The sequence below is a fragment of the Azolla caroliniana genome, unplaced genomic scaffold (assembly GCF_043228905.1).
Source record: "Azolla caroliniana isolate FFs.n. ecotype wild unplaced genomic scaffold, voAzoCaro1.0.p SCAF_1, whole genome shotgun sequence".
Lineage (NCBI taxonomy): Eukaryota > Viridiplantae > Streptophyta > Polypodiopsida > Salviniales > Salviniaceae > Azolla > Azolla caroliniana.
In genome coordinates, this window is record NW_028230436.1 from 9,410,712 (window position 1) to 9,426,583 (window position 15,872).

The 15,872-nt window shown below is 36.7% G+C and overlaps 1 protein-coding gene across 3 annotated transcripts; it reads left to right on the forward strand.

The window, feature by feature from the left end:
• Positions 1–6,855: 6,855 nt before the first annotated feature.
• LOC147868884 (triacylglycerol lipase 1-like) lies at positions 6,856–12,803 on the forward strand. 3 transcript variants are annotated; one of them, XM_087324369.1, is made up of 9 exons: positions 6,856–7,194; positions 9,590–9,703; positions 9,800–9,940; positions 10,236–10,346; positions 10,551–10,694; positions 11,015–11,055; positions 11,942–12,024; positions 12,112–12,207; positions 12,379–12,803. In XM_087324369.1, the coding sequence occupies exons 1-9, from the start codon at positions 7,057–7,059 to the stop codon at positions 12,690–12,692; spliced, it is 1,182 nt and encodes a 393-aa protein (XP_087180495.1). In that variant the 5' UTR covers positions 6,856–7,056; the 3' UTR covers positions 12,693–12,803. The 3 variants fall into 3 exon arrangements, with proteins under 3 accessions (XP_087180495.1, XP_087180510.1, XP_087180503.1); XM_087324384.1 differs by lacking the exon at positions 6,856–7,194 and adding an exon at positions 8,425–8,548; XM_087324377.1 differs by lacking the exon at positions 6,856–7,194 and adding an exon at positions 9,110–9,266.
• Positions 12,804–15,872: the final 3,069 nt, after the last annotated feature.

Genomic DNA, 15,872 nt, shown 5'->3' on the forward strand with positions numbered 1-15,872 from the left:
TCTGTCTACCAAATCTCTTGGGTGATATATTATCACATTATCTCTCTAAGTAATAACCATACGTACCATACGCGCATTTCTCATTCGAGTATGGTAAACACCCTCCAACCATACTTGTGTATTCATTCTTTATTATAAGGTAAAACTTTTTTAGGTAAAAACTGTAAAAAACAAAATACAGGTTTTTTTCTTGAAAACATGCGCATTCGTTTGAATTCGTATGAAAAAAGAATGTTTGCCAATGCATTCGAGGGTACTATGAATCAGAACTACATACATATCCCATGTGTGTGTGTGTGTGTGTGAAAGAGTGAGGTGAGGTGAGGTAAGTCTGCTTTGTTTATGTTTTGTTTGCAATTAGCTTACCCTAGTGGTAAGCTTGTTACGCTATAAGCACTAAGTCTTGGGTTCGAAACCAATTTTCTCACCTCTCTATTGCATACTTCTTACATATATCTCTTAATTCACCAAATGTCACCAAATGTCAATGTGGAATGTAGGGGTTAAACCAATGATGCTTGTCTCCATTGGGCAACTGAGCTACATCCATCTAAGCCCTCTCTCCTCCTTTGGTTGGGTGCAACTTTCTGATCTATATCTACTTCAGTGATCGAATCTTGATTCGATTTTATTGCCCTTGTTTATCGGGTTGCAATTATTCACGTATTGTGTCTACCGTTCGACAATCTAACGTAACTGGCTTCCAACATTGGAGCCAGTCTTCACATTCGCACAAGGTTTCTTATTAATTGGGTTTTCACACAAATTAACAAGCATAGTCTACCTTTTTACATTAAGTAGTTAGCTTGAAAGGATATGTACGTAGTCTCATATTCTTGAACTCGATCGGAGGGTGATTCCCCGATTTATGTATAAGCCACCTTGTTTAATCTTTCTGTAAATACTCTCTCCTAACTAATGGGAAAGTAGCATCTTTTTTGAAAAAAAAAAACAAGTGTAGTCTACAATATACCAACTTATGCTACATAGTACATGTCACATCTCCTAAGAATGGCATCAAAAGTGTAACAATTTTATCATGTCGAAATTTGAGCTCTTCTCGATAATCTTGGATATTTAGGTATAACCCAATTGCCTTACAATAAAACTAACTGATCTCTTATCATTGAGCATTTCTATAGTATACACATAGAGTGATCACTTTATCTAAAAACTTAGGGATTGCAAGGGTTCAACTATCCTCTCACTAAGCTAGCTATAAGGATCCCACGTTGAATAGGACTTTAAGTCGCCCATTCTTCATAATTACCTCATACGTACCAACTTCCTCAAGAAGTTTATATCCCCAATTAGCCTCAAGTCACAACTGGCAATATACAAAGGTTTGGGTCAACCATCTAAATGGTTACATTTGCCATTCTAAAGTCAAGACTTGAGTGATTGGAAATTGCTAACTTTTTTTGCCCATCTCTTATGGGACCTACCACGGCTTTATGTTTCTCTTTCAATAGTCACCAAGTTGGTGTTGGCCCAAATAACCAAGGCATAAGCCTTCTTGCCTAGCTTTATCTTATTGTTGTGGGGTCAAAACAAGTTTGGCTATTTTATTATTAGTTAGGTAGAGTGTGTTTACACTCCAATATGTACAACAGAAATGACATGATAGACATTCAACCACCTTAACCCCAAGTATGCGTTTATCATCCAATAGTATGTAAAATTTAAGAAAAATAGCATGTACCTTCCTGGTTGGACTGTCAAGGTGGAAATAACCTTTTTGGCATGGTGTAACACCACTTTGGCACGCCATCTATATAATCCACCAAGGGTGAATTTGACCATGATTGTTGAAAGGAAAGTCTTGCAACTTCCACCATGTGTGAAGTTCCTTCCAACTCTTCATATTGAGCTCATATATTCGTAATCAGATCATACCATAGAACAATGCTTATCTCCTTTGGTCGACTTTCTTCTCCCACGAAATCTACTTTGCATCTAGATTTCCAAATGTTCCATACCGTGATAGAGGCTATGGTGGGCCAGATGTCACTTAGCCTATTCGAACACCAAATTTGCAATTCCTTGACTGGTTGTACAATGCATTTATTTCTTTGCACACAAAACGCTTTTTGCCTACCTAGGTCTTTGATATCCAAGCTTTCTTCTTCAATCTCGACCATAGTGCACAAGTTTGGACTTTTTATTAGAACGGTTGAAGAACTTTTGCTACCTCTTGGAAAACATGATTCCTAAGAAATGACATTTTCACGAGTTGCTTAGACTTCTCTTGCCCCACAAAAGTCTTTCTCGAGCTAGCTCTAGTCTTCCTTTTGTCCTAAATTTGATTAAGATGTTCCTACAATGCTCTTTCTATTCTACCTTTTTGTTTTAAATTCTTAAAATTCATAATTTAAATATAAAATATGTAACATACACGTACAATCCGTTAAATATTTCTTATAGTTGTAATGCATCTAACCAATGTTTTGTAATCAAATTAAAATTTCATTATTTTTTGGAAACGTCAAATACATTGAATGCATAGAATACGTGAGTTTTTTTTAAATGGTTGTTCTAAAACATAAAATACTTGTTGAATACTTCAAGGTGTTGTAAAATGTGTTTTATACATAAAAGGCATGTTTTTAACAACTATGATAGCATCCAACAAAGTGTATAGGTTTCTTCTTCCTTGGATAGTCATAGAACTATGTGGTGATTATTGATGGAGTATTATCAAGTCACAATCTTAGTGGAAAAAGAGTTTAGCAATAATTTGGCACATTTAAAGGAAAGACTATTCTTATGGCGTTTTTTACTTGGGGTTTTATCATATAGTATAAATCTTCAATGAAGGCACATTGATGCAAACTTGGTTCAAAATGTGTTAAGGACTTGCTATGGGATTGTTGCAACACTAAGAATTTGTTTCCTAAAAAGGTCACGACAAGATGCCATCAATGCAAACTTGGTTCAAGATGTGTTAAGCACTTGCTATGGAATTGTTGCAACACTAAGCATTTCTTGCCCAAAGGTCGGGTTAAGTTAATGCCTCTCTTGTGGTTCCCAATATTCCATTTTGATAAGTAATTCTAGATAGTTGGTCTTATTCCAACAGCCTCACAATACATCCAATTCCTAAATTAGGTACGATTTATGATATTATGGACTGTATGGATATATTACACAACCTTACATCAACCATTTTTCATGAATTCAGATTCTTTAAGCACCCTATTTGACAATCACTGTATGATTTTCTCCGATTGCATGATATTTCTATTGACAATTTTCAAATTCTCTTTCACAATTTTGTTCATTAATATTTATCTGTGAGTTTTCACATTGTCTTGAGGTTTCCCACTAGTAATATAAAGCGTTACTAAAAAAACATTATTAATTTCATTGTGCTTAATCTTTTCTATAACAAGGTAGTCTAATAGAGAGTTAATATTGAGCATTAGTCACTACAATGAAATTTTATCTTGCAAATCAGAAAAAGCCAACCATGATCAGGAAAAATACACACTTTTAGCTTATCTTGATCAAAACCTTGCCTTTGTGGATTAATGTTCACCACAAGAATTAATAAGTTTGCCTTACATTAGCTTGCTAAATGGAACTCTTCCATAGTTTTATATATTTCAGTTGCAAAATTTTAGCAACATGTGAATCAATTAGTTGTGATGGAGGCTAAAGTTTTTTCTATGATGTGTAAAGGCAATCATTCTCACATTGTGCATTAGCATTTAATGTGTTGTGTTTTTTTCTCAACCATGTTCTTTTCTTACACAATTTTCCATGGACTTTGGCTGACATGAGCCTTGGCATAATTTTCTTTGTTGGTCAAATATCACATCCATTTGCATATTATGTTGCATCCTTTTTGCGCCTTTCTCAATGGATGAAATGAAGGACATTCAATGATTGTAACCAACTTTTGTTTTGGTAGGATACACAATAAAACCCATTGGTAAGACTATCCTCATCTTTGAAAGTTTTTCTCAATAGAGATATTACTTCATTTATATTTTGTTAGGGTTTTCTCATTGTTGTGTTTCGTGTGTAAACTTATATCGCTCTCTTATTAGTATACCAAAAACAATTAACAGGAGTATACAAAAACTCCCCTCACTTAGGGATCAGCAACGGCTCGACTCAAGCCTAAACCATTGAGCTAAATTGATTTAAAAACGGCTTACTGGCTCGGCTCGGCTCAGGCTTGAGCTTGACTAAACTGTTTGAGCTCAGTTCGGCTTGGCTCGAGCCTTGTCAAACCGGCTCAAACTGGTTAAGCTGTTTATGTGGTTTATTAGTTAGGTTAAAGAAAAACTTCAAAAGTTAGAAACTTGAGAGAGAGAGAGAGAGAGACTACATAGATGAGGGGATAATATAATTAATACAATTAATATAATTGTGTGCTTTTACCAAAAGAGAGAGAGAGAGAGAGAGACTACACAAACGAAGAGAGAGAGAGAGAGGGAGGGAGCTTGTATACTACATAGTGTATAGTGAGAGAGAGAGAGGGGGGGGGGGGGGGGGGGAGGTTTCCAAACCGGTTTGGTTTAGGTTTGAGAACCTGAAAACGGTTTTGGCTTAACCGGTTTGGCTTGGATAAGGCCAAACCGGTTAAGCCTAAACCGAACCATTGCCAATCCCTACCCACACCTATTGATAATAAACATAAACATAATTATGGATGTTTTATAGATTATTTTGATACCATAAGCATGGCTTCCAACTAGAGAATGCCCTCTTCCAATCTTAACGCTTTTGGGTTTAAGACGATGTTTGCCACAATCCGAGGACTAGGTGTTATGCGTTCCAAACCATGCGATACTAAAAATAAAGAGCAACCACAAAGATACAATTGTATTTAGTTTAGAGCCCTTTTGTTTATCCTTGATGTGAACACAAGTTTGTATTACTTTCCAATTGACAATCTTGTTACAATTGCGTAATCGAATACATTGTTCAAAAACCATGTGCCTTGATCTAATAGACAATCTCTAGTGGACCTAGCATGGGTCATGATTTGCTTGTATAAAACTTTGCCCAATTCAAATTTGTTCAAAAACCATGTGCCTTGATCTAATAGAAAATCTCTAGTGGACCTAGTATGGGTCATGATTTGCTTGTATAAAATTTTGCCCAATTCAAAATTGTATTATCATTAAGAACTTTTGTCTACATCGATTTTTTATAAGGATATATTAATGCTAAACAAAACACATGTATTATAGGATAATATAAAGGATTGATTATATCTAACTCCATGATTTGATGATGATGATGTCCTTTGGTGGTCGGTCGAGCCAATGCTTTGCAAGAAAATTAATCTAATGAATCCGCTTTGAACATGTCGGTGATAAAAGGTGAGCTACAGTGGACTAATTGTTTGATCCTCCCCAAAATTTGGCTCAATGAAGAGATGTCCTCATAAAGTTCCACAAGGTGTGTCTCATAGGCAAATTTCTTGAATGTAATGGGTCCAAAGCAATGTTTATAGTATGCAAAATCTTCTAATTATTTTAATTTATTGTGAGGATAAGTTCTGATGTGAAACCTTCATAAGCATTGGACAATTGGCATATGTCAAGGACAAAATATGGAAGTTGTCATTCAATTGGTCATTCAATGAATGATACAACATTGTTTGAACATGTGTGCATGAAAGTTCAGGAACTCAAATTCCATATTAAAGAAATCTCTAATATATTTCATAGAGATTTCAAAAAATCTCTTGATTGAGTAGAGATTGAAGGTACCGAAGAGATGATAGAGAAACACATATGTATTACCTTTGTTTTAGGGGATGGAGTCCAAATGGCTTCTTTTGTTGGTCAATTTCAAACTCTGAGGAATTTATAGAAGCAATCACTTTTAGAAACTTATTGCACACTTGCATGCTTTTGAGGGTTGAAGGGCATACAAAGAATTGAATTTGCTACATCAAAGTTGTTATTCCATTTTTTTAAAATGTGGAACATAGTATGTGGAGATTGCAAAACTTATGTAGCTTAAGGAGAATTGGACAATAGTGAAAATATTATGGAGAAACACTGGCAACACATATTAAATTGCCTTTGATTGAGGGGGTAGAGTCCAAAAAACATCTTTTGATTGATTTTGACCTCATTCAAGTAACTATTGCGTGGAATTTCAAAGGAGCAATAATTTATTGCAAACTTACTTGCTTTTGAAGGGCTGAAGAAGAGCACATAAATATTGAAATTCGCCTCATTCACATGATTGTTAATCATTGATATTCATGAACATCCACATTCTTAAAATATTTTACGCTTGTAGAAAGGACAAAGGCACTAGAGCGTGCAATGTTTTTCGTTGGGTATATTGCCCCCTCTTGCATTTAATATCCACATAATAATATCAACATTGAATCATTTGTATCTTTTTTGGTTCTCTATTATGCAGTTATTTCAATCATTCACTAATTTATTTCCTCTCCATCTTCTTAGAATACCAAGTCTTGATTATAAATGCAAAATGTCTAGATGACGTGCAAACTTATAAAGCGAGTGCTAATATATAACATTCAATTAATATTTGCAAGTTCTCAAGTGGGTTTTCTGTTGAGTAGTCTCAAATAATTATCCACGGTCTATGCTTGCTTTTCATATATGGTGGGTCAACGTGGACCGATGTTGAGCACGATTATGTTATGCAATTGTTTCGGGATTGTGGCTATTAAATTGTATTGAGTCAATGTGTTGAAATGTAATTTGATCAACGAGTTGTAATGAACTTATCAATAGGAGTTGGTAGCATAAATGAAGTTTGGTAAGGGGTGGACCTTACCATATGGACCAAAGTGGACTTGCAAATTGGTTGATGCTATATATACATATATATTCATGATCTCCATAGAAATGATATCTTAATCCTATCCTCCATATCTTTCTTCTCCATATGTTTGCTTAGTGGTATACATATTTTGGCTAAATGGTTTACACGATAGCTTCAAAGCCATAATTTTGAGAGACCTCAAGTTCAATAGCTGCCATAGCTCACCCTCAGACATAGATCATACCAATCTATTTATCTATTTTTCTTGTGTTAGTGAGAGTGATAGACATGACCTTGCGACTATTTAGCTTCGTCTTTTTCTTTTGGATCTTGTTCTTCATTGAATATGCCTTCTCTTTAAGCTCTAGTAGCACCCTATGTTCCTCGATTGTTCGCCCTCTCGGATATCCTTGCATCGATTATACGGTAAATATGTTTGAATTTCCTCCATTGGATATATCCTCCGCCTCCTCTTCTTCTTCTCATGTTTTTGCTAGAGTTAACTTAATTGCTATGGAAATCCATGGAAAATGTGTATGGTATCATTTTATTCATGTTTTGATTTTTGTGGCATCAATCTAGTGCCATTTCACTATTGGCATGAAATTATTAATGTGCTTGCGTGTTTGTGGAGGTCTTTGGCATGTCAATAATAAGATTCATGGAAATGCAAGAATATTAACAACAATGAGAATTTTAATGCATTTGGAGATTGAGAGACCTTAACAAATTGTATCGGTTGGTTGGGAAGGTTGTCCATTAGAGGCCACAAGAATTACTAAAGGGTGTGAGAGAGAGAGAGAGAGAGAGAGAGAGAGAGAGCATCTTAGAGGGTTTACCTTGCCATATTGCATAGTGAAGTAGTTGAGATAGCAAAAGTTTTGTATTGTCATGTTGATTTAATACAGACATAAGGTTTGAGAGAGAGAGAGAGAGAGAGAGAGATTCTACTATTGTCTTCAAAAGTCAAATTATGATCTATGAGACAAAAAATATTACAATTCATGTAATATAAAGTGAGTAGCAACTCTCAATGTCCAAGACCTTAAACAATGAATGTTGCAATCGAAAGTGCACATTGTGATCGTGAGAAATTCGTTCAAGGATTGGGTTTCGTCAATGATCTGTGGAAAGCATAGTTGAATATGATCAAAGGTAACATATTATATCAAAGTGTGATACTGAAGACTCTCGAACGTTTTTCTAGCAAAGTGTGCATAATCGACCATTATCATCACTTGTGCCCCAACACCCCCTCTCACATCGCAATGTGTGTGATCGAAGTTGCATGGAAGCAATGGTTCGGATGGCAAACAATGGGATGGGTTCTAACATGTATCGAGAGAGAGAGAGAGAGATGCCCAAATGGATGTAGCTCAGTTGGTAAGGTTGCCCAATGGAGATAAGGTGGTCATGGGTTCAACCCCTACATTCCACAGTGGCATCTAGTGAATTATGAGATGTATAAGAAGTATATAATAGAGAGGTGAGGAAGTTGGGTTTCAAACTCACAACACAGTGCTTGTAGTGCTAACAACTTACCAATAGGGTAAGGTAATTACGATAAAGAGAGAGAGAGAGAGAGAGCTTTCTACACAAGGTTCTTTGAAAAAGACAAGAAGGTGGTATGGTCTTGTATTGTCGAAACTAGCAAAGCCCAAAGCATGGGTTTAACAAAAAAAAAGGTGGCTTACCATAATTACTTAGAGAGGTTCAAACCTACACGTTAACAAAAACATGGCCTACCATTACAAAAGAACCAATTAGTGAGTGCTTAAAGGTGAACAGTTCTCTTGATTGTTGTTATGTAGAATGGAGTCATGGACAAAGAGAAGTACCTTTTTTTATGCTTTCCAAAGTGTAGGTGGTACAAAAACATTAAAAATCAAAATATATTCTCTATTCCTTAAAAGCACAATTGGATTTTTTAAAACTAAAAAGAAGAGATGAGCTTCATAAATGTCCCTCATATGAAGAAAAAATTACATAAGTTCATCATTGTTAGAAATTAACAACTACTTTGACATCATACATACATACATGTCGGTTATTTTTTAGATTCTTGTCGTGGGTATATTCTTTACCTTTTTTTTCCAAAAAATAAAAAAAATAAAAAAATTCTTTACTTTTAGTGAAAAGTTTAGAAATTTGCACAAATATTTTGTGTATTGAAAATGCGTGAATGATTGCATATTGAAAATTCATATCTACCAAAGAATCTTCTCATACTATCGACGAAAACTATATTAGAAGATAATGACCTCACATGTCCACATGTAATGAATGGTTTACCTAATATATATATATATATATATATATTGGTCACATGCCCTCACAATGTTCATAGTTAAGGACTAATATCTCATAGGAAATAATTTGTAGTATATGTTGGGGCACATTCTCTATCTAACTAAGGTTATATGCTCAAATGCCTATGTAAATGGGTTTGAGGGCTTGTGTTCACAAATGATATGGAAATGAATATTTGGAAATTTAAGGTCATGCACCCTAAATAACATTATGGTCCTTAAATATGGATAAATTTGCTTGTTCAAGTTGGGGATAATAATCATTTGATAGCAATAGAATTAAAACGCAAATAACAACAATTCATGGTTCAATTATATCAATGCTATGATGATGTTTTCCATGATAATCTTAGTAAATGCTTGCATCACCTAATTACGTTGAATGAAAGAAATGGCACATAGCTTAAAACAATACAACCTATGTACTTATTTTGCTTTGGTTGAATTCTTTGATGTCATGAATTCAAATTTTTTAATGTTTGTGGATCATTGTATTGGTCGTGTACACACAGACCATCACAGATGATGGATTTATTCTTGGAGTTCAAAGAATCCCACATGATCGACAAAATCGAACCATGAAGCTTCCAAGACCACCTGTATTTTTACAACATGGTCTATTTTTGGTTAGTTGAGTGGTGGCATGTAGTCAAAGCATGAAACAATTTCCACTATGCACATCAATTGATTATCAATTTTTAATTTCCTGCATTTTTTTGTAGAGTGGAGAATCATGGTTCTTGGACACACCTGAACAATCCTTAGGCTTTGTGCTTTCGGACGCAGGTTTTGATGTGTGGATTGGTAATTCCCGAGGAACACAAAGTAGTGAAAAGCATGTGTCCTTTCCAACGAACTCAAAGGTTCTCGCCGTCTAAATCATACATTTATATTAATTGCATTTAAAAACCACCATTACAACCATTTAACCCTATCTCTTAAGGTAGAGGTACATTCTCTCTAAAAACTTGAATATGCACATGAGAAACATGCTCCAGTACAAAAAGTGCCACATAAGAATACCTTTCGACTTCCTAATATATGTTTTTATGCTCCAGTCGTGTAGCTCTCTCTCAATCACTCTTACATGCATTCATGTCTATGAATTTTACTTTTGTATGGTTGATTATGAATTTATTTTTTGATCTTAACTTGCAGGAATTTTGGGATTGGAGTTGGGATGAAATGGCATCTAATGATCTACCTTCTATGATAGAACTAGTTTACAAAATAACAAGAACTCAAATCTATTACATCGGTCATTCTCAGGTGCCATTGTTTTTTCTCATGAACTCAAGTGTATGAGAGAGATGTAAAATAGTGTCTAATAAAAACGAAATGCAATCTTGCACAAAAAAGAATATTGCAATTTAATCTTTACGGATGTTAATTTACACTCAATACATGCCACAAATTAATATGATAATTGGCCACACTATTTTGTAATTTTCTTATATGTTGTTGTATTCCTAGGGAACTTTAATTGCGCTTGCAGCTTTTAGTGAGGGAAGGGTGGTGAATAGGATTGCGGCAGCGACCTTTTTAAGTCCTATAGCATATCTTTCTAGAGCAACGTCCCCACTTCTACAAATATTGAGTGCCGTAAATGTAGACAAAGTAAGTCAACTCATTTTATCCATTGTGAAACCATATTCATAAAGTTAATTAGGAATAGCTAGGAATGTGATGAAATGTCCCTCTCTTTTTATATATGCTTTTGCAAAGATATATAATTATCACATAGGTCCAATATAGAATGCATTGATTACAGCACCCATCATTCATTCATGATCACGTTTCTTGTCTCTTGATGGGAATAGTAGTCACTTTTGTATTTCATGCATAAGACTTTAAAGATGCTTGAACACATTGGTTCTTTTGTGATATTTTTGTCTACCTTCTTCACAATATAAAGCTTTTAATCCATACACATGCAGATTTTGGAAGGCCTACACATCAACGAGATCGATCTTAGAAGGTGAAACATATTTCATTCTCTCATTTTTTGCTATTAGACATTATATAAAATGAATGAAATAAATTAAAGATTTTACCTTGTAAATGAATGAATTGCGAAATATAACAAGATGTGGAGTGTGTGTGTGTATTTTATGAGCACATGTCACATGTGCACACACACACGCGCGCACACACATACACACTTATGGTTAAAGATAATTTAATAAGCAAAAACTCTAATTCACACATTTAGGCTATGCATTTCTAATGGCATCTAAAAAACATGGGTATTGTGAATATTTGAAACATTGCATGGGTTAGTTAAAACATGACTGATCAACCTGGATGTGAGAGAGAGCGAGTGAGAGAGAGCTTGAAATTTTATGTAGTCATGTATTGTGTATAATATCATGATCGTCTAATCAGTGTGAACTAGGTATTGTAACATTAGATTAAACATAGTAAAACTAGGTTTGACAATGCCTACAAAAGAGGGCATGTAAACAAATGACAAAAGAATTTGGTAACACATCTTCTTTCATTGTTAGTCCTCACTCTCACTATCTCCTACTTTCATTTCCCTTCCAGAAGACACTCACAATTATAATGTTGTGTAGGGTTTCTCTCCACATGCCACTTTACTTAGAAATGGAAACAAGTAAATCAAACAAGAATAATTTGTTAGATTGAATTAATGGAGATTTAGGTGATGTATATAAGCGCAATGCTTTCAGAGTGCTATAAAATGCTAGAATTTCTTGTTTATGTATATAATTCAATATGTTTGGATATTCTCAAATATAATTTAGAATTGCTAGTCAGAAAGTACTTGAAATTTATGTGCACAAGTAACTCAATGCCTAATATATTTGAAAAGGAGAATAATCATACAGTTTTTTTAACAGAAAACCCATTCTACAACTTTTCAATCATGTTTGCTCAAGTTCTTCGAAGGTTATATGCAATGGATTCATAAACTCAATTGGAGGTTAGTAGAGATACATATATGAATGCATAACTTTTATAGCCAATGGAAATAAACTAGATGAAAAGTGAAAACGTTTTAAATTGGCAGGAGAAAATTGTTGTTTAAATCTTTCAAGGGAACCAGACTATATCAAGTATATACCACAATCAACAAGCTCAAAGAATTTTCAACATTATTTTCAAAGTAAGATCTCAAAACATTTTTCTTAATCTAAAAAACTTCAGAAAAATATCTTTCCATTGAACATTTGGTATCCTCACCACATAAGCTTAGATATACATTGCCATGCTTGTATGCATGAATCTTTCTTCACACATTACAAGAAGTGAACATATTGTACAAATTCTTTTGTAGTGCAAAGACAAGGAACATTTAGCAAATTTGACTATGGTGTCTTAAGGAATATAGAGGTGTATGGTAGTGAAATCGCACCGCCATATGACGTTTCCACCATTCCAAAAGACTTTCACATGTTTCTCATATATGGAGGAAGGGATGCTTTGTCTGACCCAAATGATGTTCAACAATTGCTTCCGATGTTACGTTGCAATTTGGAGATATCATATCTTGCATCTTATTCTCACTTGGACTTTATTCTTGGTACAACAGCAAATGTTGATGTATATAACCAATTGATTACCTTTTTCACTTCAAAGAAACATCCATAAGATCAAAAGTAAGGGCATTAAGTAAAAATAAATTGTAATATGACCCATATAATGTAAAAAGATGGGGACAATAATTAAATTCATAGAAGAAAAGCAACACTAATTTATCCATTTGATTTTTATGAGGAATTAAATTTTGAGCATGTTTTGTAAAAAACCAAAAAAGAATATACTCCATTAATTAAAATGTCATTCAGTACACAACTTTAGTCCCTTTGTCGGGTAGTCATTACCTACTTCCATATGGGCGACATCACTTATTTATCTTACACTCAATAGCCCACATGTTTGTTCTCTATGTATCTCATGTCATTCACACCCCTCTTTCATCTAATGGGAGGGGGGAACAACTATCTAGGTACTACGTATTGCCAACGTATATCCATTCCAGTTTTTGTAGCCATCGGTGTAGTACACCATCGTTTTTTGAAATTCAGCCTCATTAGTTTTGAAGCATCATCTGTTCCATCAATCTGCTCATATTGTGCCCTCAATGTAGTTATTAATGTGTGCCATATTAGCTTAATAGATTCTGATGGAGGCCGTTTGTTTTTTACTCTCTAGAATGTCAAATTAAGAATTGATATGATAAGTGTGCCAAAGTGACCGAATTGTGTAATTTTGATTAGAAGTCGTCTTACAAAATTGAAAGTAATATAAATTTTTTGCAATGCAATGAATTGAAGTGACGAAAGGAGAAAAATAGAAAGGAGCTTAAAACTCTAGTTTGTATGTCATATGGGCATCTGGCATATGTGCTCTAGGGAATTTACACTTACACATTTGTTGAACTTAAATTATCAAAATGGATATAGTTTAAGAGGGCATAATATGGCCTAAACACTGATATTTTGAGTCTTGGAAATCCCATTGTTGAAGTTAACACATTAAAGCAAATAAAACATTTGAGTTACTCGATGGATAATGGACACATGATGCCATATGGAAATCTTTATCATAATCAACAATAAACTCACATACTTTCTAAATAATAAAGACCCTCAAGCTTAAGTACAACCTTGTGCTATCAAGAAATCCTCTAATGATAGTATGACGAGAACTTGTACGTTCCTTATGCGCTAAACTCGGCCACAACCGAGATTCTTTTCATACACAGAAAACAGGTAATGAGACGCGACACAAAGGAGAGGAGGATACACACACACTACACAGGAGGTTTACGTGGAAAACCCCAAACTAGGGGGAAAAACCACGGCAGCCCACAGGCTGCAAACTGTCACTATGTATGAATGTACAAAACAGTGAGTTCACGGAGGCAACGACCTCGGACTCACTCTCTTCGCCACAGGTAGCGGTTACAACAGAGGCAACGACCTCTTTCTCTCTCTCTCTCTCTCTCTGTACACTGTTACGTGCTCTCTCTTCTTCTTGCACCAACAAGAAAATGACAACAACTACTCTAAGAGTTTGCCCTAAGTCATATTTATACTAATATGACTTTTCGGCTATTTACAAATGTAGCCTCAATGGGCTCTCAGAAACATATTTACGAATATGTCTCTTCCTCCGGTTCATACCGGTTCTGCACCATCCGGCTCTCCGTAGCCGGGTACTCCTCATCCGGTTCACACCAGGCCTGCACCATCCGGCTCTCCATAACCGGTACTACTCATCCGGTTCACACCGAGCCTGTATCATCCGGCTCTCCGTAGCCGGGTACTCCTCATCCGGTTCATACCGGGCCTGTATCATCTGGCTCTCCGTAGCCGGGTACTCCTCATCCGGTTCACACCGGGCCTGTATCATCCGGCTCTCTGTAGCCGGGTACTCCTCATACTGTTTCGGCCTCGGCTGAGTTTGTTCGTCGGCATTGTTCTTCTCCCTTCCCATCCGGAGGGACCTGTCTCCCAACAAACTTCCCCTTCACTCCGGCATGGGGTGTCTTACCAGTCCGATTCTCTTCCGGCATGCATCCAGCTTGTCGGGTGTCAGCACTTTGGTCAGCATATCTGACCCGTTCTCGGCCGTGTGGATCTTCGTCAGTGCAAACTCCTGGTCATCTACTCTTTCCCGGATCCAGTGATACCTCCGCTGGATATGCTTCGTCCGGGAATGGTAGGCTGCATTCTTAGCAAGGTGGATGGCACTTTGACCGTCGCAATAGAGTCGGTATTCCTCTTGCCGTATACCGAGCTCACCGATGAAGTCCTTCATCCATAAGATTTCCTTGTCGGCTTCCACAACTGCCATGTACTCCGCCTTCGTGGTTGACAATGCAACCGTCTTCTGCAGCCTCGACTGCCACGAAACAGCTCCCCCGGCATATGTCATTATATACCCGGATGTAGACCGGCTGGTATCCACATCAACCGACATGTTCGAATCGGTGAAACCGTCCAGTTGAGGTTTTCCGAAGCCGAATCGGAGACACATATTTGAAGTGCCCTTCAAATACCGGAGTATCCATTTGACTGCGTTCCAGTGCTCCTTGCCGAGATTACTCATGAACCGGCTCACCACTCCGACTGCGTATCCTATATCTGGTCGGGTACACACCATCGCGTACATCAAGCTCCCGACGGCAGAGGCATATGGAATCTTCATCATATCCGCCTTTTCTGCTTTCGTCTTCGGGCTTTGCTTGCCGGATAGCCTGCAGTTTGCCGGAAGTGTCGATCCGACCGGTTTCGCTTCTGACATGTTGAACCGGTGAAGCACCTTTGTCACATACTTCTCCTGTGACAGCCATAATTGCTTCGCTGACCGGTTCCGGATGATGTGCATCCCCAACATCTGTCTTGCCGGACCCAATTCTTTCATTGAGAAGGTCCGGTTGAGAGCCTTCTTCAGCATCCGTATTTTGACTTGGTCCCGTCCGACAATCAACATGTCATCCACGTACAGGAGGAGTATCAGGAAGTCCCCTCCTTCGAACTTCTTCACAAACACGCAGTGATCGGCCTGCGTCTTGTGGTACCCTTGATCGGTCATGAAGGAGTCGAACTTCCGGTACCATTGTCGGGGAGCCTGCTTCAGTCCGTACAGGCTCTTCTTCAACCGGCATACCATGTGCTCCTTCCCTTTCTCCGCAAATCCTTCCGGTTGCTGCATGTAGATCTCCTCTTCGAGGTCGCCGTGAAGGAATGCCGTCTTCACGTCTAGCTGCTCTACCTCGAGGTCCATGCTTGTTGCTATACTCAGCACCGTCCGGATGGAGGT

Coding starts and splice junctions, on each gene's coding strand:
- LOC147868884 (XM_087324369.1), top strand. CDS start 7,057: ATGACCTTGCGACTATTTAGCTTCGTCTTTTTCTTTTGGATCTTGTTC. Junction 9,704..9,799: donor TACAACATGGTCTATTTTTG/GTTAGTTGAGTG, acceptor ATTTTTTTGTAG/AGTGGAGAATCATGGTTCTT. Junction 10,347..10,550: donor ATTACATCGGTCATTCTCAG/GTGCCATTGTTT, acceptor TTGTATTCCTAG/GGAACTTTAATTGCGCTTGC.